Here is a 25231-nt window from a genome sequence, read left to right as displayed (position 1 = left end):
AAAAAGAGAGTTCTTATTAGTTGAAGGAAGGTGTTTTTTTTTGTGGAGCTTTGGACTCAACTCTTGTCCAGAGTTGTTGAGTTATATTTTGTGATTAGGCTGTTGTATCCTGGAGGAGACAAGTCAAGAAGGACTACTGCTGGACCGGTGAAAACATTTGCTGCAGTGGGCTTGAATCTCCTTAAAGAGAGCGAGATATCCGCGCCTCAGCCTGAAGAGATTTATTTTCTTCATTTTTATTTTCAATTGTAATCTTGTATTTTTGTTATCTTGTAAGTTTTCACTAACATCTTGTTAGGTAAACTTGCACATTAAAAGTAGGGGAGACCCTATAATGTAAAGGAGCTTTTTTGAATTTTTAATTGGGAAAGTGTGGAGCGATCAATGGTTTCCAATGTCACACACACTTTCTTAAGCTTCTTTTAAGCTTTCCCTCCACATTCTTTTTGTAGGTCATGCAGTCCTATCCTTAATGAGTACACATAGCCAAATAATAATAATATTTGTATTCAATATTTGCATCAAATGAATGAAAGAAAGTCTCTTGTTTTATATAGTATGAATTTTAATATCTTAGTATAGTTAGATGATATATATATATATTTCAATATAATACCTAATTTCTAGATCAAATTGTTTGATTTTGTATAAATGATAAGTGTGATTTTACTTGGTAGAATTCAAAGAAAAGATTTTTCTCATTGGCTCTTCGTGGCATGACAACTAAAAAATCTCATACTCTTATCATCAATTACTCTTCATGCTATGTGACACTGCTATTATTTGAATAGTAAAAATATTTTTTAACATCTTTATATATGATACTTATTTTAATTTTTCAACTTTCATCTTGTTAACTGACTTAACTGTAATACTTGTAACATCTTGTTAACTGGCTTAACTGTAATACTTGTAAAAAACAAGACGTTGAAAGGGTTCCTTTTCAATGAAATATGTGTATCCCATCATCAACCTAGGTCGATCAAAACTCAAAAGATGAACTACAAATGAAGAAAGACATGGAAAAATAAATTTGACTATAGTAATTGTGAGATTCCAATTCTTAATTGGAGGATACATGCCTCTGCCCTTTCATCATCTCCTGTTAAAATTGGAAACCCTTACTAATATTTTTTTCTCACTTAGGCAACTTGTGGAGGTTCTTTTTATATGGCCTAGAAAAAAGAAGAGTTAGTTTTATTATAATTTTCCCAAAGTTCTTTCAAATGCACGTTTATTTTAAAAAATGAAGGCATCTATGTTTTTAAGTAACTATCCTTTTAGACATTAATCGTACATACACATTAATTTCACCTCTTAATAAATTGGACATAGAGATAGGCAATCTGTCCTATTTTAAGTAACACAGTTTTTTTTTTTTTTTTTAAAATCACAAAAGAAAAGAAAAGATTGGCCTATTTTATATTTGAAACTATTTATTTGCTTATTCCAACCTATTTCGTATAGAAAAGTTCACATTTTTGTGGGAATATAAGCGAAAAATATGAAAGATATGTGACTTTCTTACTATAGAAAAACTATATTAATGCTCTAACTCATTGTTGACGCAAATACTATTGGTATTACATATATTTCTTTTTTATATTTGACTTTCAATTATACACCACTATATAAAATAAGATGAAGGAACTAAATATAATCTTTTATTTGTTTTAGTCATTTTTTAATCTTTATAAAATCAAACCTCACCAAGTTGGCTCTATCTTTATGAATGTTTGTTGGATTTGTATAGCAAGCAGTTATTATTGTGAAATGGACACAAGAGAGTAAAATCCCCCAATTTTCGCTGTTTCTGCAGGGAAAAAGTTGAGAAATTTTGAGCCCAAAAAATATTAAATACTAAAAATTATAATCTTTTAATAGGAGTAGTAAATAGGCACGAATATCTATGTTACTTTTTATTTATTTTGTCTTTGTACATAAAGAGAGACGTTGAAGATGTTGTAAGTTCCCTTTCACACGTTGGTCTTACTCAGACACTTCTATTTCTGCATAAACTTAAAGAATCTTAATAATGTAATGTTTTTTAGATTCTATTTTCATCAATTATTTAATCTATGTCTTGCACTTTTCTATTTCTTTTTTTAAATGCAAAGGTATAGACCATTTATGAGGATTTTATTTCAGGTAGATTATATTCAATAGTTTATTCACTACTACCATATTGCATTTGAAATGCAAAAAATCTTTTCCTAATTAATAAATATACACTTGTACTGACCTCTCTAATTCTTACTATTTGCTTGTTATTTTTTTAGACATGAAAATTGACTTATTTGAAAATTTTCTTTGTAAGTTTTGTTAACTAGTAAATAAATTCGATAGATACATCTTCTTCTCATTTTGAAAGTATTGAAATCTGATATAAAAATCACATGAAATAGTGATACAAGGAACATTATTATATTAATAATTGAAACTCATGCTATTTTAGTTCATAGCAAAAATCTGATTTCATCTATCATTAGACATGATATCAATCTAATTCAAGAAAAAAACATAGTTGACCATGAGTAAGTCAAAACATTACAAGACATCCTCGTACTTGGCTACAATGAGTTGCAAGACAAAGATTTGGTCCATATATTGTGTCTCTTATCTAATCAAAATTCATTTTTTTCCCAGCAACATATACTGTATTTTTAAGAAAGAATATAAGTTTTATACCAATAGTATAATTTTGTTTGCACAATCATATCATTTATAAAATAATTATCGGACAATATCAATGATATACGATATAGTAATTTGATAGAAAATTAATAACTAAATTATTATCATAACACGTTAAAAGTCACATATATTATTCAAACAATTTTATACGTTTTCAACTAATTATGTAGGTATTAGTTATATTGTTATTAGCAGTGGCGGAGCCACCTTACAATTAGGGGTTCATCCGAACCCCTTTCGGCGGAAAATTATATGATTTATAAATGGTTAAAATAATTTTTTAGTATATATAATAGATGTCAAACCCCTTCGACTACTTCGTGTGTCTATTTTTTCATATTTTAAACTCCCTTATTGAAAATCTTGGCTCCGCCACTGGTTATTAGTTATGCGGGTATTACCTATTTCATCTTCTATCCCGTGTAAGATAATATATTAATTCTTTCATAACTTATATCTGTATTAATTATGCGAGTTTCTAAATTATAAATCAAACATCATATTAATTTTATACATGAATAACTTACTATCAAACGTTAATATAACTTATACATGAATTAATACATAAATCTCTTTACTAGCTACCAAACTATCCCTAATTTCTTTATGGAAAGTACAAAGTCACAAGGTGAAAAATTAAGAGGGTGCAGAATAACCAAAAAAAAAAAAAAAAGTAGTACAGCACAGCAATGACCAGAAAGTAACGGTAACATGAGGTGTTTTTGGAAGTTCCTTAAGGGGTATTTCCGGAATATGTATACTAAAAATAAAAGTTAACGGACACTTTCACACACAAACTAAGACAAACAACACTAAATAAACCTTAAATTTAAGTAAAAATTCACTTTCAAAGAGTGGGTTGCAGGTGCTGCTCAATCCTTTTTTTTTCTCAATCTCTCTCTTTCTATATATGATACATATCACATCAGCTTGACTTCTCTCTCTCTCTCTCTCCAATCACCTTTTTTTTTCTTATTTCATTGTCTTTGCTTGTTTACAGCTTTTTACTTTGTTATCTCATTGATTTACTAAAACCCCACTTGGATTGAACAAGTATACATCTTTCTTGATTCATTTTTCTGATACCCATTTGAGTTTTTTGTGGAAAAAGATTGTTTTTTTAAAGGCAATGGCAGCTCCTCCTAAACCTGAAGAAATTAGTCATCCTCCAATGGACCAGCTTCAGGGTTTGGAGTATTGTATAGACTCAAATCCTGCTTGGGGTATGAAAAAGATTGAATCTTTTTTAATGAATGACCTTGTTTTTGTCATTACTGTTTGATTTCTTTGTGTTTTTTTTGCATGAGATGAATCTGTGAGAACTGAATTTGGATGTGTGAAACAGGGGAAGCTATTGCTTTGGGCTTTCAGCATTACATCTTGGCATTGGGGACTGCTGTTATGATTCCTTCATTTCTTGTTCCTTTGATGGGTGGAGATGATGTAAGCTAGTTTTGCTCAAGTTTTCATGTTCTTTTTTCTTCTTATGTCTAACTTCATGTGTTTTCATTGATTGGAATTTGAAAATCATTTAACAAGTTTTTCATGAATTAATTTTTTTTTATTTACAGTCAAAAGAATCAACTGAACTTTTTTCATGTGACTTGAATTTCAATGAACTTGGAGAAAGAAAAAACTTCTCCCCCATTTCAATTTGTTTGTACGGTCTTGACTTCATATGGAGTTTAAAAAATAGAGAACTTTTTTGAATCTTTTGGTCACGTGGAAAGTTAGAATCAGAAATAGACAAAAGATAAGAAGAAAGTAGGACAAACAAATTTAAATAGAGTGAGTATTAGTATGAATTAAGAAACTATTGGTTTTTGGTTGAAGAACCTGGAGATTGATCATGTTGGTTTTTATGATTTCTGATTTTGATGTGCTCTTGTTTGGTGGCATTTTTGATTCTTAAATGTCAGGGTGACAAAGTGAGGGTTGTGCAGACCCTGCTTTTTGTTGAAGGAATCAATACACTCCTACAAACTTTATTTGGAACCCGTTTACCTACTGTAATTGGAGGGTCATGGGCTTTTGCGGTACCGATAATTTCCATAATCCATGATTCGTCATTGACAAGGATTACTGATCCTCATGAAGTAAGTAACTCTGAGAATAGTAGGTGATTTTGTTGATTAACTGTTCATAGTGATGTATGTAGTTTATCGATCGGACTTGTCACATTTGTGTCGTGCTGCTGATAATAATGATGTAGTCTGTATGATTAACTCAATATGCATCCATTTTAAAACAAAATCATCTTGTGAATAGAATATCCTTCGATGTAGATATGTGATTGTAGCGTTTTGCTATAGGGCAAGGCATATTTGCACTCTACATTGTCAAAGAGTGCAAATTTATTAACCATTTCTCGACTTATAAATATTCTTTTAGAGAAAACTTACAGTATTTCTTAATTTTTGTTTTTATCCTTACTTGTAGAGATTCCTTGGTACGATGAGAGCAATTCAGGGAGCATTGATAGTAGCATCAAGTGTTCAGATAATTTTGGGATATAGTCAACTCTGGGCTATTTGTTCCAGGTGCAAATTATCCCCAAAGATGAACTATTTTGTTCACTCATAATGTACTGTTCTCATGTTTATGGCTTCAACATACTGACTTGCTAATAACTTACAGATTTTTTAGCCCAGTGGGAATGGTTCCGGTTATTGCTCTGGCAGGATTTGGTCTTTTTGACAGGGGTTTCCCACAGGTAGGTTGAGGATCATCTACCGAAAACAAAGATTATTGTTATCCATTGTATCAATGATGTTGTAGTCTTGGTCAGCTTACACTGATTACTGCTTTGTGCTTGTGCAATTTTATAACAGGCTGGACAGTGTGTGGAAATTGGTGTACCAATGTTCATTTTATTTGTGATCTTCTCTCAGGTATGATACTTTTTTTGACCTTTAATTTGACATTTTTTGGTCCAAAAATGTGAACTAAATTCATATTTTTGGCCAGTCTGTCTTCTTTTACAACGATGAGAATTATGAAGAGAGTGCTAATTCCAAACTTTTCTGTCATCTGTTTCTTAAGTGTTAAATGCAAGGGAACTTCAAAATGATTGCCTGATGAATTATTCATTTATTGTCCTCCAGTATTTAAAAAACTTCCAGTTTAGGCAGTGGCCGGTGATGGAACGATTTGCTCTAATCATCACAATCACAGTTATTTGGGCTTATGCACACCTCCTGACTGCTAGTGGTGCTTACAGACATCGCCCAGACGCTACCCAAAGGCATTGTCGCACCGATAAAGCAAACCTCATTTCGACTGCACCATGGTTGATATTTCATCTAATTACTTTTCAGATGAATGTTGCTTGTATATCTTTCTAACCTGCAACATTGTTGCCTTAGACATTCTATAGTTTTCTGTAGGGTGTGATACACGACACATTTCAGTCTTGATCTTCCTCCTAAGTTTTTAGGATTAACGAAATTATAATCTCTACTCCACTTTGCTATTCAGGATAAAAATCCCATATCCACTTCAGTGGGGTGCTCCTACTTTTGATGCTGGTCATGCTTTTGGAATGATGGCTGCTGTACTTGTCTCCTTGATTGAGGTTAGACCTGAATAAAATTGATACCTTAATCATACTTTTTCCATTTTGTACAGCACTGAGTCTTACTCTTTTGTCTTCAGTCAACTGGAGCATATAAAGCAGCATCTCGTTTAGCAAGTGCCACACCACCCCCAGCTCATGTTCTGAGTCGTGGTATCGGCTGGCAGGTTTGTGCAGTAATTTGTGACAAACATGCTATCTTCAGAAATTTGTATATGTTTGTGACATATCAATAAGTAGATGATTACCTTTTCCAAATCTCACCTCTAAAGTTTGTTATGTCAAGTGATTAAAACAAAAAATTCACTTCAGGTGGATATCGATAATACATAGATTCATGATCACCTTACTTATCAAAAAAAGATAATATATTCATTCATCATCTGTAGTTGTACAATTTTAAGTGCAAAATGGAACCTCGTAGGTCGGTAGTGTTTATGTTAGGACTTAAACAAGAAGTTATATAATTCTAAGTGCAGAAAAAGTGATGTTGGTTTTTGATGATATTTCTTGAAAAAGAAATCACAGAAAAGCCTCATATTTGCATGAAATTTATGGAGATCTACAGACTGATGTTGGAACTACTTTTTTTTTTTTGCAGGGTATTGGTATCCTGTTTAGTGGACTTTTTGGGACTGCTACTGGGTGTACAGTTTCTATGTTAGTAACTCAAGTCCTATATTACTTATATGCAATGTGATTTTTATCTCTCGGTTTAACATATCTTTTATGGTTAACAGTGAGAATGTGGGACTTCTTGGAAGCACTCGTGTGGGTAGCCGCAGAGTTATCCAAATTTCTGCTGGCTTTATGATCTTCTTCTCAATTTTAGGTTGGTGATCTTCTGTGTACTCAACCAGACGTGAAAGAATCTTTCAGCTAAGTCTGAACTTGCTCATAATCCATTTTTTGACATTTGTAGGCAAATTTGGAGCATTATTTGCATCAATTCCTTTCCCAATATTCGCTGCTGTATATTGTGTCTTGTTCGGTCTTGTTGGTGAGAATCCTTAGCAACTCCACTCCTTACAACATCTTTCTGCAGATCTCTTTATCTATTTTCCCCATCTGACAAACATTTCTTTTATTCCAGCTTCTGTGGGGTTGTCATTTCTGCAGTTCACAAACATGAACTCAATGAGAAACCTCTTCATTGCTGGTGTTTCTCTCTTCCTCGGGTTGTCTATTCCCGAGTACTTCAGGGAATACACCACTGCTGCATTTCATGGTCCTTCTCACACTAAGGCTGGATGGGTGAGTAAAATATATTATGATTAAGTTTCCAAACTTCTAATTGTATATTATTAAGTCATTAGTAATTGATCTGGTTCTCTTGGAAATATGCAGTTCAATGATTTTCTCAACACCATATTTCTGTCTTCCCCAACTGTGGCTATGATGGTTGCTGTGTTTCTCGACAACACACTGGACTACAAGGACAGTGCCAAAGATAGGGGAATGCCATGGTGGGTGAAGTTCAGGACATTTAAGGGTGATAGCAGAAATGAAGAATTTTACACCCTCCCTTTTAATCTCAACCGCTTCTTTCCTCCTTCGTGATCATGTTAGCGATATATCTGGACCCAGAAGGAAGGAGGGGAAAGTGAAATATGAGAAGAGTTTGATCTCAGGGTTGATCCCTAATGATATATTTGAATCAAAGAAAAAACTCTATGTAGGCAGTTGTGATGAAATTCTAGGAAGTAGACATCAGTTGACATGAATATTATTTATTCATTTATTTGTAGTCAAAAATGTCAAGGCCTATTTTGGCATAATGAGAAAATTTTCTTACTCTTACTTACTCTGCTCTTCTCTGTGGGTACCTTTCCCCTTCCTAATTTTTGCGATAACAGAAAAAGTAAGAAGGAATGAGTACCTTTTCCCTTCCTAATTTTTGCGATAACAGAAAAAGTATGAAGGAATTGTTGCAATGATAAAGGTGCTTTTTATTCACCAAAAATTAGTGTCACAGTATGCATGGGACTAATTTCCTATCCTCCTGCACTTTTTCCCCTGGGATATGATACAAAAGTGGACAAACAAATTCAATGTTGGGAGTATGAATTCGAGTTGTTGAGGGAAAACTATGACCACCCTCCCTCTAATGCCTGCACATGCACTCTTTGCATCTGGGGTGTCGATAAATGCTACGACCCAAACCTCTTACCTGCACTCTCTGACCTTCATCAATCATCTTTCTTATCTTCCCCTCGAAACTGTGCCATCCAATGGTCTTATTTCTTGACAAAATTGCAGAAAGCCTCTTCTTGCTAGGCCTCAATGTGGGAGCATGACCACCACCATAATATGTTCTGAACCCCGACACGAGGGATGATAGCTGACTTCCTGAGTCTGTCATGGCAAATACATCAGATGTTGCACACGCGATGAAATCTAATGCTGCAAGCTGCATTAAAAGTGATAGTTTTTGTTGTTAGAATCACACATAAGGGAGTGTGTGTGTGTTTATCCCCATCACTTAAAATAGGAAACAACTTACTTGAGAAGAAAAGTTTCTAAATGGAGCTAGTTCACTTGGTGTGAGAAGATCTTCCTTGGTCACTAGGTTGGGATAGAGGGTAGTTAAAGCTTGCATCCTTGATTGACCTCCATATATGCCAGAACCAGCAAGATAGATGTATGTTCCATGTTTGAAACCGAGGCCAGCGAGAACTAGTCCTGCTTCTTCTGGTGTCAATGGACATTTGCCCGTCTTTCTTAGCTCCTGTTGAGAAAGAGGCCTGCAGGCACCACCAAAATATGGTCAATTGAACTATCACACAAACCATGTTAAGCCAAATGGTGGAACTGATATAGAACATAAACTATACTTTGATTTCTTCAGACGCTCAAGAAGTAAAGGAAAATGGACTTCTCGATAAGATTGTAGTTCACTTCTCTCAGTTTCTCCGCCACCAAACTCACACATAGAGTATGCCACCATATCAATCTCAAACCTTAAATGCAAAGCAAGGTACTTGGAAGGGCCTTCTGCTGCATGATAGTGTCTCAAGGGAACATGAGGGATTAAGTTTCCAAGAAGTTGCTTATCCAATGTGCTCCTAGCAAAATCATACCTCCGAATTCGCCTAACCAGTAAAGAACCTATTTGTTGGATCTCTGGCACAAATTTCAAGGCATGGAAGTTGCACTTGCACCTTAGTCTCTGCAACAAAATACAAATTTGTACTATAAACAAGAACATAAAACCAACATACCATCATTGATAATTTTTACAATGTCCGAAGCATTGAAGCACAAACTAGACATTAACTTGCAGATGTCATTCCAAACTTGCATCTACCCTATAGACAATTGAACAATTTTAAAGAATGCTCTTCACCTGAAGTTCATAAGGCAACGGGTCAAAGCCGAGTCTATTTCCATATCCTAGAAAGTGAACAACTCGATTGCGTAAGAGGAGGGGTAGTATTTTCTTGATGTATTCATCAGGTGTAGCTTCCTTTGAAAGATCTGCATCAGTTATCTACGCAAAGGTGAAAGATATCATATGTTATCCTCCAAGTCAATACAATTTCATGTCCCAACTTTTTAACTAAAGAAGAAAACATACAAGACTTCCAGCTGCTTCCACATCTAATAGTTTCAAATTAGGAGGGAGCTCCTTTATAATATTAACTTCATCCTTCAACATATCCATGAAATAGTCCTCTTGATATATATCCCCAAACTGGCTGTTCTCACACACACAAAAAAAGGTGTGATAAGCTTGCTGTTAAGTTAAACTAAGTGGTGGAAGGGACGTAGGCTACTGATTAGTTTGGTAGTAGCAAAAATCTAATGCAAAGAAGAAGAAAATATGCAATTGAAAAAGATGAGTCTGTCTATCAAACCAAAAATTTATGGAAAAACAAGAAATGGATCTTCTGTAGAAAAGTTGAAGCTCATTTGATCCCAAAAGTTAAAAGAGTTCAAGCGCGATACAATTTTCTTCAGATCAATGCATTAAATGTAATAACATTCATGAAGCAAAGCCTTTTGTAGAGCTTAAATTGAAATCTGTAACTATTTAATTGCTGAAACTAAAACAATTTTTTTTTCTGTGAACTAACCTAGGATCCTTCCAGACATTGCTATAAAGAAACTTGGGAATGACCAAAGTGGCATTTAGGAGAGATGCTACAGCAACAGCATTGCAGACCTGCAAGCACAATTACAAAATTTCATTTCACGATCGAATAACCAAACATGACAGTCCTTATCAAGTAGACTCAACTGTACAACTTGGCTAAAAGTTGAAAGGAAAAACAAGTTTATACACTTACAGCAACTCTTTGTTGATTTAGTCCTCCATTTGCACTGATCAATATATAACCAGTGATGTTTCTAGGTTTCCCTGCCCTGACAACTTACAACAATTATACCGCAATTCAACATTCAAAGGGAGAATCACACTTTCAAATATGATCAGAAAATTGAACAAATTAAAGATGTATATAGTAAACAACATAATTCATGCATGAGAAAACTATACATGAAAAAATATCCTATTACCATGTGGACTAGTTTTATCTGCACAAGGTTTCCAAGATGATGCCTGAGGATATGGCTCCTCCCATAACTTTGATGACTCTTGCTTGAACTCCCTCTATAGCAATTTAAGGAAATTCAAATAAAAGATAGATGTTAAGATCGTCAGTTACTATCGTTTTAAATGCAATTTCCAAATGAAGTTAATCAAGTTAAGTATCACAACAACCTCTGCAAGAGAAGAAGCAGCCAGATTTAGTAGCCTTTCATACAGCTTCACCGGACCTTCTTTTGCTGCCCTCGGTACCATTTCAACCTTCAGATACAAAATTAGATAGCAAATTAAAGCTCATACTAATCTGAGAAACATGCCTACTGCTTCCATTCGGTACACTAAGCACTTCGGCATAAACTTAGTGCTAAGAGATTTTGGGAATCACAATGTCATACCTCGGTCTTACTCGAGCCTTGTAAAGAAAAATTACTCTGAAGCATCGCGGGGTCAAAAATCGAGAACAGAAGAGAATCCAAAAGGTAAAGAAAGCCCATTAACAACAATGTGAAAACAATAGACCTAATATGTCTATGCAGCCACCACATTTGCCTCTTTCCAACATAAACTCCTTTACAAGGAGTGAACTTCGCAGAGTCATTTTTCATCCCTTTGGTCAAAACAACTTTGTCCCAATTGTATTCTCCCCCTGATAACCTTCTTCCTATAGGAGGATCACCTCCATGTTGCAAATCTAAACTTCGAAATTCATGTTCTTTTACCCCAAATGATATATCTAAATCCTGGTTCTCCACTCGACGGCCTCTAGGAGAAGACCCTTGTTTCCCCATTTACTCACAACTAATAGCTCAGAAAATTGGAGTTCAACTTAACAGAAGCAAAAATCAGTTACACTATCTCCCCAACTATATTACATTTGTTTTTTTGAAGACCCCATTTCAAGAATTAGTCTTCCATTGGAGTTTGTTGAAAAAGTTATAAGAAAATTAGATAAAACTGAAACGTCTCTAAGCATAAATTGGAAGTAAAGTTAAAGAAATTGGTTACTGACACACACAAACCAAACCAACAATGGGTCATGAAAAAATAACGTATGAGTAAAATTTAAGGCATTAAAAAAAGTTGAATAGGACATATACAAAAAAAGAGAATTGTCATCTGCAACAACTACTTCTCACCAAACTGTGAAAAAGTTTGGTCTTTATTTGGTGTTCTTTACAAGGAAGAACCCTTTACATGGCATCAGGGATTATTATAAGTACTGCAATTCTTTCATTCATATGAAAAAGCATATATTATTGTTTTTTTTTTAAAAAATTCTCTGTCATTGGTGGGGTCTTTTTAACCAACTTTGGATACCAAACGGTTGGGTTGCCCCAATTTACTGTATTTTATATTCTCTAATTTTGTTAATATTTTTATTTATATTTTCTTCTACCTCATTTTTATTTTCTACATCTTTATACAAATAGAAAGATAAAGTTCTGTACTTCTATATTTTCCTATATCCATTGGCACAAAAAGCGTGCGCACGTTTTTGTTATTTAATTGTATTTTCAATATAAACATCATAAAGGAACAGTGTTATGCAAGAGTTTTCCTAATTTTTTCCTACGATACTAATTTGAATTATTCGTTGGACAATACCTAAATCTCAGGAGATCAATGTTCATGTCCAAGCCAAGACAAAATATATTACTCCCTGCGTTTCAACTTGTTTGTTCTATTTTCCATTTTTAGAGGGTGTTTGGATTCGATTAAAAGTTGATCAAACCTATTTTTAAGTCAGCTTTTGACTTCTAGAAGTGTTTGACAAATATAACAATAACTTTAAAATAAGTCAAAAAAGGACTTGAAATAAATTAGGAAGTGTTTCGCAAGGTTAAAACAAAAGTAACTTAAAATAAGTTAAAAACCAAAGGTAGGCCTCCCCTACGGTTTAATTTTTTGACTTAAAATCATTTAAGTTTGACTTTATATTTTGACTTAAAAACTACTTTTTTAAGCCAATCCAAACGGGCTCTTAGTCAGTTTTAAAAAAACCGTCTTTACTTTTTTGGCTACTCTCTTATTTCAACTTTCCACATCACATATTTAAGATCACAAGAGTAAAGAGAATTTTGACATATTCAACTTAATTTTAATTTAAAACCACAAGATTCAAAAGTCTTTTTACTTTCTTACACTATGTGAAGTTAAAACATGACTAACAAATGGAGGACCGGAGTGGGTGATTTCTTCCATTCTAAGTATTAGAGGACAAAGTTACTTTATCTTTGCTTGTGTTGGTGAGAGGTAGCACATGAGATAGTTGAGATGCGTGTAAGTTGGCCACACACCACCTCTTCTTCTTTTTCCGCTCAATTGAATGGTTCAGCAAGAGATGAACTTTCTAAAGTAAGATATTGAGGCCTTTAAGACTTCATATGTTCATGAGAAGTTCAATTCAACAACTTGACAGTAATATAAAAATATACAACCATCTTTCTCAATCCTTTAGTGATTTATTACATTTTCCAACATAGTTCTGATGTTCTTCAGTTGAGCAAGAACATGTTTGATATTCATTCTTTCCTCTAGCAAGTCTGCAGTGCACCTCAGAGCTAATTCCATGATGGGTGATAAGCACTGCACCTTTCCTGTTTTGTTCTTCTCCCCTGGTATCATAAGCTCGGGGTCTATTATCTCGTCCATTCCGCGTGGCCATGATTGTCTTATCCGCTCCCTCAGGCTTAAATTTTCAGCAAACATTCCATCCGTTGGTTTCTTTCTTGTAAAGGTTTCCATCAACATGACACCGTAGCTGTAAATGTCGCACCTTGTAGATACGAGTCCTTCCAATCCAAACTCTACATTGAAATAAAACAATTTATCAAGAGAATATGGTATCTTTAAAATGGTTGAAATTTGAAGGAGAAATGAAGCTTGTTGACATGATTATTACCTGGTGCAATGTATCCAATGGTTGCAAGTGTTTTGGTTTGTACAATACTTTCTCCTACCCCTAATAGCTTTGCCAGGCCAAAGTCACTCACATGTGCAACCATATCTTCGTCGAGCAAGACATTGCTAGGCTTTAGATCACAGTGAACTACGGGCACAAAATAGCCTTGATGAAGATAGTCTAATGCTGATCCCACATCAATCATTATGTCTACTCTCTTCATTATATCTAAGGAACAAGTTTCAGAATGAAGCCAATCATCCAGGCTTCCCTTAGGCATGTACTCTAATACCAAGGCTTTGAAATCAATGCTGGAGCAACTATTGATGACTTTGGTCAGATTTCTATGACGAAGGTTGCGTAAGACTTCACATTCTGTGTCAAAACTCTTGAATGCGCCTTCTGTTTGCAAGTTGAATACCTTAATGGCCACTATAGTACTCCCAAATGTTGCTTTGTAAACAGAGCCATAACTTCCAGAACCGAGCAAGTTGCTTGTACCGAATCTGTTGGTTGCTTGTTGAAGGTCATGGTATGAAACTCTTCCATGTACCGTGGCTGGAGAGGCATCCGCCTGATGAGTAGCAATGTTTGTCTTCCTCTTTCGACTTCTAATCACCAAAAAGATGGTGAGCATGACTGAGAGCATTATTACTGAAGAAGCCACCAACAAGATCAACACAAAAAGAAGCACCTTCTTTTTTCTTTTCCTACTAGGAGAATTAGACCTACATGCTGGTATCTGCAACCTAGCAGCACCACATAATGCCTCATTTGAAAGGAATGAATCATAAGAGAAGTTCACGAAAGGACCTCCAATTGGAATTTCACCACTCAATCTGTTGTTAGATACATTAAGATAGTTGAGATGTGAAAGAGCTACCAATGATTTGGGAATGCCACCAGAGAGCTTGTTATGAGACAAGTCTAGCGATTCCAAGGCGACCATGTTCCCCATTGACTCTGGAATTGGCCCTTCTAGTCTATTTTCTGCAAAAGAAAGTTCAGCCATATTTTGCATGCCTTCAATTGTGCTCGGTATACTTCCTGAGATTTGATTCTTCGATATATTCAGCAATGTTGCGACTTTCAGATTTCCAATTTCTGGAGGTAGAGAGCTTTTTAAGGAATTTGAGGATACATCAAGATGCAAGAGATCATTGAGGTTCCACAGGCTGGGAGGTATGCTAAAAGTCAATTTGTTGGAACCTAGGTAAATGTATCTAAGAGATGTAATATTCCCTAAACATACTGGTATAGAACAGCAAAGCTCATTATTTCCCAAGCTCAAGAATCCTAATTTCTTTAAATTGCATAGTTCCTCAGGGATAGGTCCACTTATCATTTTGTTGTCATACAAATTCAATGCTTGAAGATTCTTTAAATTCCCTATTGTTCTTGGAATGAACCCACTCAAATAATTGCCTTGAAGTAACAAGAACGACAAACCACTTAAATTTCCTATTTCACTGGGAATGTAGCCTCTGATTTCACTATTATCAGCATAAATGTAGTCAAGAGAACTTGAGAGATTTCCAACAGAAGCCGGAAGATTTCCATTGAGTGGATTATAACCTATCCACAGTTTTCTCAAATGTCTGCAATTTGTCAAGGAATCAAAGACAGTCAATCCTGGAGATGAAGGCTCTCTTGTGAAATGATTGCCGTTCACGTTGAGGTACTCTAAACGTCTTAGATTACCAAACGACCTCGGAAAAGGACCAGAAAAGTCATTATATCCAATCCCAAGCCGGAAAATATTGGAAGCATTTGAGAGAGAATTAGGGATGGCTCCAGTCAGGTTATTGTAACCAAGATACAGTTCTTCAAGATTAGGAAGACCAAGTCCTATATCTGATGGTAGACTTCCAGTAAAGAAGTTCCCTAAAAATGAAATGCCCCTTATGTTTGACATGTTGAATATTGTAGATGGAATAGGACCTGTTAAGAAATTGTAATGTAGATCTAATCTTCCCAAATTGAAAAGATTACCAATCTCCCTTGGTAACTCACCTGATGACATTTGAGTGACTTATTAGGATATGAAAAACATAGGAACATACACCAAATAATGGAAAAAGAAAATGACAAGATGATACCTGTTAAGTTGTTTTCTCTTAGGAAGAGGTCAGAAAGTGAACTGCAGTTTCCAAATTCTTTTGGAATGTTTCCACTGAAGAAATTATTCCCAAGATTGAATGCTCTGAGATCAGGCATGTTCAAACATATATACCGGGGCAAGGTGCCAGAGAGATTATTGCCATAAAGATTGAGTGATTGAAGTGAAGTTAAGTTACTTATAGAAGATGGTAAAGGACCACTTAGGCTACAGTTCTGTGCATCCAATATCTCTAGATTACGAAGATTTCCAATCTCTTCTGGAATTTCACCTGCAAATTAAATCATAAATAGAGAGTCTACTTTCTGCAGTATATCAATTAAGGAGTGCATACATGACTCAAAAAATATGTTTCATGTATGCACAAAGAAGGAACCTAAAAGCAAATATGTATAACTCACCTTTCAAGTCATTACGACCAAGATATAAAATAGACAGCACATTCAAGTTCCCAATCTGTTTAGGTATCAATCCACTGAACTTGTTGAATGACAATGACAAAATCTGAAGCTTTGAACATTTATCTATCCCCAAAGGAATTTGACCATCAAATTCATTGTCAGAAAGTGCAAGCACCATAAGTTCTGGAAGGTTCAAGCATATATCGACAGGAAGATTTCCAGACAAACTATTTTTTGTCAAAACCAATTGTTGTAACGATGAAATGTTGTACAGGCTAAGTGGTACAGAGCCTGTTAGCTGATTTGATCCCAAGCTCAACCAAGTCAACTTCTGAAGATTACCAATTTCATTTGGAATTTCCCCTTGTAACTGATCAAATCCCAAGACTAAACTCTCAAGTTTGGAAGCGTTACAAATATCTGGTGGAATAATACCTGTGAAACTGTTAAAAGCTAGATGCAAGTGCTGGAGTTCTGGCAAAAGAGAGAACCACGAGGGAATATCTCCAGTGAACTTATTAGAAGTGACATTTATTAACTCCAATCTATGCAAATTAGCCAACTCTCGTGGCAGAATTCCTTGGAAACCGTTGCTACTGATATCAAGAGAAACCAAAAAGGACAGATTTCCCAAGTGAGGAGGGATGGTACCTATTAATCCCATATTGGAAATATCCAAGGTTATGATCCTTTGATGGTGAGAGCCACAGGTGACTCCAATCCAATTGCAAACGGAAGTAGTTGAGGTCCAGTTGCTTGTCAAGATATTGTAAGTATCAGAAGTAACATAGGATTTCAAAGCAAGTAGAGCAGCTTCATCAGTTTTGAGATTGACTTCTGCAGTGGCTGATAATATCAGAAAATGATGCCATATTACTGAAACTACAAGAGGGAAAAGGAAATTTAATTTTCTCTTCATGGTTGTGCATATGTTAGAATTCAAACAGTTGTTATCTTAAAGAGAAATCAAGGATGACAAAGAATGATAATGTTAGAGTTGAATACATTAGTATTTTCCATTTTTGAAACATAATGACTGATTGTCATTCTTGAATTCATTTGCGATTTCCACGAAAATTCCTCAGCATATTCAAATAGAAAGTATAGGAACAGGCCAAATGAAAGTCAATACTGATTGTTAATTCCTTCTTAATTTAATACTATTTTGAAAACCAGGGTCACCCTTTTGGTCAAACATAAAATGCTTTTCCCATTTCTTGGTTTTACCAAAAAAAAAAAAAAAAACTCAAAATGGGTAACAATTACAAGTATGTCTACATGTTTGACTTAATAATTAGAATGGTCCACAACATTAGGATTCTTTAATCAAACCTAGCAAATTGTTAATGAAGACTGATTAATCAAGTATTATAATCACTTTCCCCTTATTTTACAGATACAGATTAATATAATGAACAGAAACAGCTAAGGAATAGGAAATACTACAAGTCAAATAACAGGATAGAGAAGCTGAGATACAGAGACAATCAATTCTTGGACTTTGAGCCTTTAAAAATCATAAACTAATATGAACATATCCAGGAGTTAATGAACAAATTATTGGTTACAAAATAATCTTCATGTAATTTTAACTTGGGAAAAGGGTCTGATATACCCCTCAACTTTGTCATTTAGAGCTGATATACCCCTCGTTATGAAAGTGGCTCATATATACCCCTACTTATATACAAATGGCTCACATATACCCTTTTCCTCTAACGGAAATGAAAAAAATTAATTTCTGGTTAATTTTTTATTATTATTTTTAAAAAATATAATCCCATATGAGTATATTTAATCCTCCTCAAACATATATATTTTTTTAACTTTTTTTTTTGGTTTCAATGACTAATTTAGATTTATTATTTTGATGGTCAAATTTATTTATGTTTCACTAATATTCTTATAAAACTTATTATAGACCAAATTGTTTTCTTCAAATACAAAAATTAAATTACAATATAGACCAAAAAATAAAATTTTAAATTATAATATGGCCACAAAAAAATAGTTTTAAATTTTTTTCTTTACACTAAGGAATGAAAGAAAAAAATAAAATAAGAATAAGAAACTCAAATAATTATAATAAAAGAAGTCAAAAAATAATTTATGTATAAAAAAGATTAAAATATACCTTGAACTTTGCTAGAAGAATCATATATACCCCTAAATAATTTTTAAGAAAATTAAAAGTCAAAAATATAAATTTAAAACTAACTTTTTCACTTCCGTTAAATAAAGGGTATATGTGAGCTAATTTTGTAACTGTAGGGGTATATGTGAGCCGTTTGTATAACGGTAAGGGTATATATGAGCCACTTTCATAACGAGGGGCATATCAGCTCCAAATGACAAAGTTGAGGGGTATATCAGGCTCTTTTCCCTTTTAACTTTAATCTCCACATTACCAAAAATTAGGCTTATTACAGAGTGTTTCCTGTATCTTTTAACCGGATGACTTTTTTTTATATGTCGGATGTCAGTGCACTTAACTTAAACTCAAAGAAGAATTAGAAAAAAGCTTGTTTCATGGTAGAATACTTTTGGAATATTTTCACAAATAACACTATTTATATAGCAAATTATGCTGATGTTATTGAGTTTTCAAAACATAGCAAAAATTGTTTTTTGCAAAACATATCATACATATACTAGAGTTATTTAGGGATGACAATGTCCGGTAGATAATTGATTGAATTATTCAAAATGAACGTTGGTTACTTGAGCAAACACTAATGTTGAGGATAAATCGATTTAATGAGAATTAGGAAAAGCAGTATAAAAAACAAACAGACCTGAATTCATAAAGGATCTCAATAGGTAAAGGTAAACCCGATTTTACATAGTGTTGCAGAAAATAACCTTATGCAGCTAAAAAGGAAACCAGTCTATGTATGCAGATAAAAAGTTTACCAAACACTTGCTATACCCTTAAGTGGCATGCCTGATATGTTTTTATGTACTTGTAGAGCATGAAAGAAGTTGAATCTTGATCTTTTGTAGCATTCCTACGACATCTTTCATGTTGATTCTTTCTTCAGGAGATTCAGCAGAGCAATTTAGTGCCACTTTCATGATGGATGCTACACAATCTACCTTGTCCATGAATTTCTTATCTTCTGGCTTTAGCAAATTTGCATCTACAACTTTGATTGTTGCCTCGGGGAGTGAATCACTTACCCATTTCTTTAAACTAAGATCTCCATCAAATATTTCATCATTAGGCCTTCTCCTCGTAAATGTTTCCATTAGCATGATCCCATAACTATAAACATCACATTTTAGCGACACCAATCCTTCCCTTCCATACTCTACAGTAAATCACACTTGCGGATTATCATTTAATCCGAGAAAAGGAAAATGAAGATAGGATACTGAAACAAGAATTATAAGAGATTTACCTGGTGCAATGTAGCCAAATGTTGCTAAGGTTTTAGTGTGTAAATCACTGTCATCTTCACAGAGTAGTTTAGAAGTGCCAAAGTCACTTACATGAGCTACCATGTTTTCATCTAGCAAAACGTTGCTAGGCTTCAGATCACAATGAATCACAGGTGTTGAGCAACCATGATGGAGATATTCCAATGCACGTGCCACATCGATCATTATACTTAGTCTTTGCAGGATGTCTAAGAAGTAGTTGTGCGAATACAACCACTTTTCAAGGCTCCCATTAGGCATGTACTCGAGCACTAAAGCCTTGAAATCAAGGTTGGAGCAACTGCTAATGACTTTGGTGAGATTCCTATGGCGAAGGTTGCGAAGAACTTCACATTCTATTTCAAAACTCTTGAATGCACCTTCAGCTTGTAGGTCAAACACTTTAACTGCAATGGTAGTCCCATCTCTGAGAATTCCTTTGTAAACAGAACCAAAACTCCCCGAACCAATGAAATTACTCTCACTAAAATCATTAGTGGCTTGTATGATTTCATAGTATGAAATTCTTTCCATTGTAGCTAACAAATCAGCTTCAACTGGAACATTTCCTTCTCTTCTGTACCTCATCCACATAAATGCCAATGTTACAAAAACAATTATCACAGCAGCTCCCAGTAGAGGAAAGACTATCAGAAGTAACTTCTTCTTCTTTGATCTATGGTTTGAAGAAGTGGGGCACGGAGGGACACGAAATCTTGGAGCACCACACAATGCTTTATTGAACATGAATGACTGGCTGGAAAGGTTCTTGAAAGGACCACTAAAGGGAATTTCACCCTGCAAGCTGTTAAAGGAAACATTGAAATAGTTGAGATACTGAAGCTTCTCTAAGGACATCGGAATTGATCCAGATAGATTGTTATTCGAGAGGTCTAGAAATTCCAAACTCGGTATGCTACCAATTGAGTCAGGAATAGATCCTTGTAGCTTGTTTTGTGCCAAAGAAAGATGTATCAGATTTTGCATGTCTCCAATTTCTCTTGGAATACCATTTGAAAATTGATTATGCGAAAGATCTATACGAATTGCAACCTTTAGATTTCCAATTTCTGCAGGTATAGAACCACTCATGTTGTTAGACGATAAGTCGAGCTCCAGAAGATCTTTGAGGTTACCTAAGCTTAATGGTATATTGGAACTCAATCTGTTGGAATTGAGTTTTATCCCCCTAAGGGAAGTAACATTCCCTAAACATTTGGGAACAAGTCCTGAGAATTGATTTTCAACCTAAGTATATGTTACCCAACTTCTGCAATTCACATAGGCTATCTCCAATAGATCCTTTCAGCCTGTTGTTAGCCAAAGACAATTCCTGTAGCCTGCCTAAGCTGTCAAGTGTCCCGGGAATTGGTCCAGTCAATCTGTTCCCATATAGATACAAGTAGATTAAGCTGCTTAAATTCCCTATATCATTTGGAATTCCACCTTTAATTTGGCAATCAGAAGCGAAAATTTTTTCAAGAGAAGTTGAAAGGTTCCCAACTGAGGCTGGAAGCATACCATTTAGAGGGTTAAAGGAAAGACTCAGTTCTTTTAGATTTCTGCAGTTTGTCAATGAAGTTAAGAAGCTAAGTTCTTGAGAAGACTGATCACTGCTTAAATTGTTTTCCATCAAGTTTAGGGTCTCTAGGAGTGTCAAATCTCCAAGAGAGTTGGGAATCAAGCCGGAAAGTTTGTTCGTTGAAAGGTCTAGAACAGTTAGTTTTGAGCAATTTGAGAGAGAATGAGGTACAGTCCCAGCAAGGTTCGTTAGGCCACCTAGATAAAGAAGTTCAATGTTGGGAAGCATAGAACCTATATTCGATGGGAGTGTTCCCGATAGAGTACTATCTGTAAGATCAATCAATCTCAGTCCTGAGATGTTGAAAATCCCCATAGGAAATGAACCACTGAATCTGTTACTCCCCAAATCAATGTCCACCAACTCAATGAGATTGCTTACCTCTTTTGGTATTTCACCTGCCAAAGTTGTATAGTACTAATGATCTTTAGCTAGGTATTTTAACGTAGAAAACATTTATATTTTATTGTCTGCATACCTGTAAGCCTGTTTTGACCAAGATATAAACCTTGAAGCATAGTAAGATTTCCAATCTCCCTCGATAAAGATCCAGTAAGATTGTTGTTTTGCAGTGACAGAAGTTGTAGTGAGGAAATATTGAATATGGACTTGGGTATAGAGCCTGTAAGCTGGTTTCTCTCCATGCCTATCATCACCAAATTACCAAGATCCCCAATTTCCTGTGGTATTTCCCCTGCAAGCATGTGACAGCATCTTGTATAAGTAGCTTAAAAAAGTAAAAAAAGGAAGACTTCATACAAAATAGAAGACCTTGTATCATACCTGTGAAAAGGTTAAAACCAAGATATAAGGTCTGCAAGTTACTTAACATCCCAATTTCACTATGTATCGGTCCATCAAATTCATTATTCGATAGAGACAATAGCTGAAGTTCGTAACATCTTGACAAGCTTTGTGGCATATGACCTTGTAGCTTATTAAAAGAAAGATAAAGCCCTTTGAGTATTGGAAGACGCTCACATAAATCAGTAGGGAGGTCACCAGATAAACCATTTTGGGAAAATCCAATAGTCTCAAGTGTGGAAATATTGAAAATTGAGAAGGGTATAGAACCTGTAAGCTGATTAGTTTCTATAGTCAACCAGTTCAGGTTGTGAAGATCACCGATCTCATTTGGGATGTTTCCATGAAGGAAATTGTTAGAAAGAATCAACTTTTCCAGCTTTGTGGCATTTGAAAAGGATGGAGGAACAGAACCAGTAAGATTGTTATTTCCCAGGTTTAAGCCCCTCAAATTCTTAAGATTTCCAATGTCTTTTGGGATGTTTCCCTCTAAAGCATTGAAGGCTAAATCCAAAGCTTCAAGATTGGAAATGTTAGAAAGTGAAGACGGGATTAAACCAGTAAAACTATTATTTTTAAGAGTAAGAACTTGAAGTTGAGCTAAGAAACCGAACCAAGAAGGAACTTCACCACTAAAATTGTTATAAGTCAATTTCACAAGCTTCAATCTACGCAAACGAACCATTTCTTGCGGCAGATTGCCATAGAAATTGTTGCTTGTCAAGTCAAGAGAAACAAGAAATGTGAGGTTCCCAAAAAGTTGCGGGATGGTTCCTGTTATACCCATGTTGGAGATATTCAAGGAAGTCACTCTGTTGTGCCTAGAGCCACAAGTGACTCCAATCCAATTGCAAACAGAAGTGTCCTGAGACCAGCTTTTGGACAAGAGCTGAAAAGGGTCAGAAATGATCTGAGATTTCAAGGAAAGAAGCGCGAACTGATCAGTCGTAATATTGGTTTCTGTCTTGATAGCTAAGCTAGTTACTATACATTGAAGTAACAAAAATGCTAATTGAGAATAGAACAAGGATTTCTCCATGAGTGTCATTGCTTTGAAAAAAATTGAACTTAGTTATTTGAATTAGTGCAATGAGGATTTGGGATATATTAAAATGTTTCTTTTCAAAGAGTTTTATTTTAGTGAAGTTTGTATATGTCTCATTCTTCACAGAGTTAGATTGGTCTTCCGTTTTAAACGGTATCTTTTTTTTTCCTTCAAAATTTCCCATTTTGGTATCCAGAGTTCACATCGGAGCGACTAAATTCGGATCACGCACCATAAATCTCATTCAGAATGACGCTTTCAACATAATTTTCTCCATATTCGAGGCGTCAAACCAAGACATTTGATTAAGAGTGAAGTAGTCCTACCACTGCACCACAATTCGTGTTGATCATTTTAAACGGTATCTTGAAAGACTTTGACATAATTGGTTTGTAGGGTATACTTCTTGGGCTGAATTTTCACAACTGCAGCCGTGATAGAGATTATTTGAGGGAAAAAAACAAAACTACATAAATGGTGAAGATAATCATTCCTGAAGTCAAGTAAACGCTGCAGTACAGTCAAAGGGGAACTTTCGATTCATTAAATATGACGATTGTAACTGCCTCAGTACTCTCTGTTGAATCTGATTAAGTGGAGGATTAAGATTTGAAATTTATGAGTTTTCAATAATTTGCTAAGCTTTTTGTTATTGGATTTTCAATAGATATTTTTTTTTTATATATTTAATAAATTTCTCAATATAAATATAGGTTTTAGCAAAAGTTACTAAGTTTTGAAACCCATACTTGAAACTCTGCATCCGCCCCTCTATAGTTCTATGCTAATCATTCATTACTAATATCTGCATATCTTAAATCAACTATGAAATAACTCCTAAGGGGTTGTTTGGTAGGGTTTTAGATGTGAGTTATGCAAGTATTAAAAATACCACGTTTGATAATTAATTACGAGGTAAGTTATTCATATATAAAATTAATATAATGTTGGTTTAAAATTTAAGAACAAGCCTAACTAATACATGAATAACTATATTTCGTATAACTGATACATGTATAAAACAATACATAAATCTTATCATAACTTACACATGCAAATATTTGTTATGGAGTGTTAGTTATTTCATCTTCTACTCCGTATAAAATAATATATCAATTTTCTCATAACTTATACATGTATAAGTTATGTCGATTTTCAAATTGTAAATTAAAAGTTACTTGCTTCTTTACTGGCTACCAAATGAACTCTAAATGCTTACATCCATTATAATGAAGAATTTAGGGAAAATGCATAAGTACCCCTTCAGCCTATGCCCGAAATCCCAGAGACACACCTAACATTTACTAAGATCCTATTACCCCCCCGAACTTAATTTATCTATAATATTCTACCCCTTTTCGACCTACGTGGCACTATCCTTGAAAAAATTGTCAACATGCGTTGGGCTCACAAGATAGTGCCACATAGACCAAAAAGGGGTAGAATATTACATATAAAATAAGTTCGGGGGGTAATAGAACCTTAGTAAAGGTTAGGTGTGTCTTTGAAATTTCGCGCATAGGCTGAGGGTACTTATGCATTTTCCCTTTAAGCAGTTGCCCACTTTAGAGTCAATTAAGAAAAGACAAACGAACTCTAAACATTCATTATAACGAAGAATTTAAGCAGTCGCCAACTTTAGTCAATTAAGAAAAATGGAGGAAGGTGACAGAAAATGATGATGTATACATGTTGACTTATTTGTACGCTCACTATTCCAAGAAGACAATGGAGGCAAAAGAGTTGCGTTTGAAACATGTAATTGAACATGTCATTTTGTCCCTCTATTCTTAATTATTTGTCCATTTTTAAATTGATACATTTATTAAAAAAATAATAATTAATATAACGAGTTTACTTGTTTATTCCTATTAATTATAATGTGAATGAATTAAAAATTTAAGATTTTTAAGAAATTCTACATTTTTCAAAGTTATAAATTGAGAGTATAATGGATAGTTTTTTTTTTTTTTNACACTTCATAAGAAGCTTAATTAATATATTTGAATTTGATTCTGTAGAGAAAAAAAAAACCCACAAATAATAGTGACAGAAATAAAATTTTTTTTTACTAAAGAACCAAATGTAATGAATTCAACCATTTCAGCAACGTTATGAGTTGTGGTCCGAGAGGTGCAAGA

The 25231-nt window shown here is 34.5% G+C and overlaps 4 protein-coding genes across 5 annotated transcripts; 1 reads left to right on the top strand and 3 right to left on the bottom strand.

The window, feature by feature from the left end:
• The first annotated feature begins 3630 nt into the window (after positions 1-3630).
• Positions 3631-8065, top strand: LOC125848609 (nucleobase-ascorbate transporter 2). Its single transcript, XM_049528499.1, has 14 exons — positions 3631-3917; positions 4040-4137; positions 4614-4790; positions 5134-5234; positions 5332-5407; positions 5526-5585; positions 5799-5983; positions 6172-6268; positions 6349-6435; positions 6870-6928; positions 7009-7100; positions 7191-7268; positions 7362-7522; positions 7616-8065. The coding sequence occupies exons 1-14, from the start codon at positions 3824-3826 to the stop codon at positions 7826-7828; spliced, it is 1578 nt and encodes a 525-aa protein (XP_049384456.1). The 5' UTR covers positions 3631-3823; the 3' UTR covers positions 7829-8065.
• Positions 8066-8211: 146 nt separating this feature from the next.
• LOC125848608 (O-fucosyltransferase 8) lies at positions 8212-11666 on the bottom strand. Of its 2 annotated transcripts, none has more exons than XM_049528497.1 (10): positions 11213-11666; positions 10992-11078; positions 10787-10880; positions 10558-10640; positions 10345-10433; positions 9846-9966; positions 9615-9758; positions 9103-9437; positions 8772-9012; positions 8212-8678 (listed from the first exon to the last, which is right to left on the bottom strand). In XM_049528497.1, exons 1-10 carry the CDS (start codon positions 11603-11605, stop codon positions 8373-8375), a joined length of 1893 nt encoding a protein of 630 aa, XP_049384454.1. In that variant the 5' UTR covers positions 11606-11666; the 3' UTR covers positions 8212-8372. The 2 variants fall into 2 exon arrangements, with proteins under 2 accessions (XP_049384454.1, XP_049384455.1); XM_049528498.1 differs by having other exon boundaries at positions 10558-10628.
• Positions 11667-13228: 1562 nt separating this feature from the next.
• On the bottom strand, positions 13229-20825 carry LOC125847368 (probable LRR receptor-like serine/threonine-protein kinase At3g47570). Its single transcript, XM_049527003.1, has 6 exons — positions 19641-20825; positions 19203-19550; positions 16240-17085; positions 15819-16109; positions 13720-15732; positions 13229-13624 (listed from the first exon to the last, which is right to left on the bottom strand). Exons 1-6 carry the CDS (start codon positions 20749-20751, stop codon positions 13272-13274), a joined length of 4962 nt encoding a protein of 1653 aa, XP_049382960.1. The 5' UTR covers positions 20752-20825; the 3' UTR covers positions 13229-13271.
• A 76-nt stretch (positions 20826-20901) lies between these two features.
• Positions 20902-23160, bottom strand: LOC125849084 (LRR receptor-like serine/threonine-protein kinase FLS2). The gene is made up of 3 exons (XM_049529091.1): positions 22025-23160; positions 21720-21935; positions 20902-21639 (listed from the first exon to the last, which is right to left on the bottom strand). The coding sequence occupies exons 1-3, from the start codon at positions 23091-23093 to the stop codon at positions 20903-20905; spliced, it is 2022 nt and encodes a 673-aa protein (XP_049385048.1). The 5' UTR covers positions 23094-23160; the 3' UTR covers position 20902.
• Between the last annotated feature and the right edge of the window lie 2071 nt (positions 23161-25231).

This window comes from Solanum stenotomum, chromosome 12 (assembly GCF_019186545.1).
Source record: "Solanum stenotomum isolate F172 chromosome 12, ASM1918654v1, whole genome shotgun sequence".
Taxonomy (NCBI): domain Eukaryota; kingdom Viridiplantae; phylum Streptophyta; class Magnoliopsida; order Solanales; family Solanaceae; genus Solanum; species Solanum stenotomum.
This window is presented reverse-complemented; position numbering and strand designations above follow the sequence as displayed.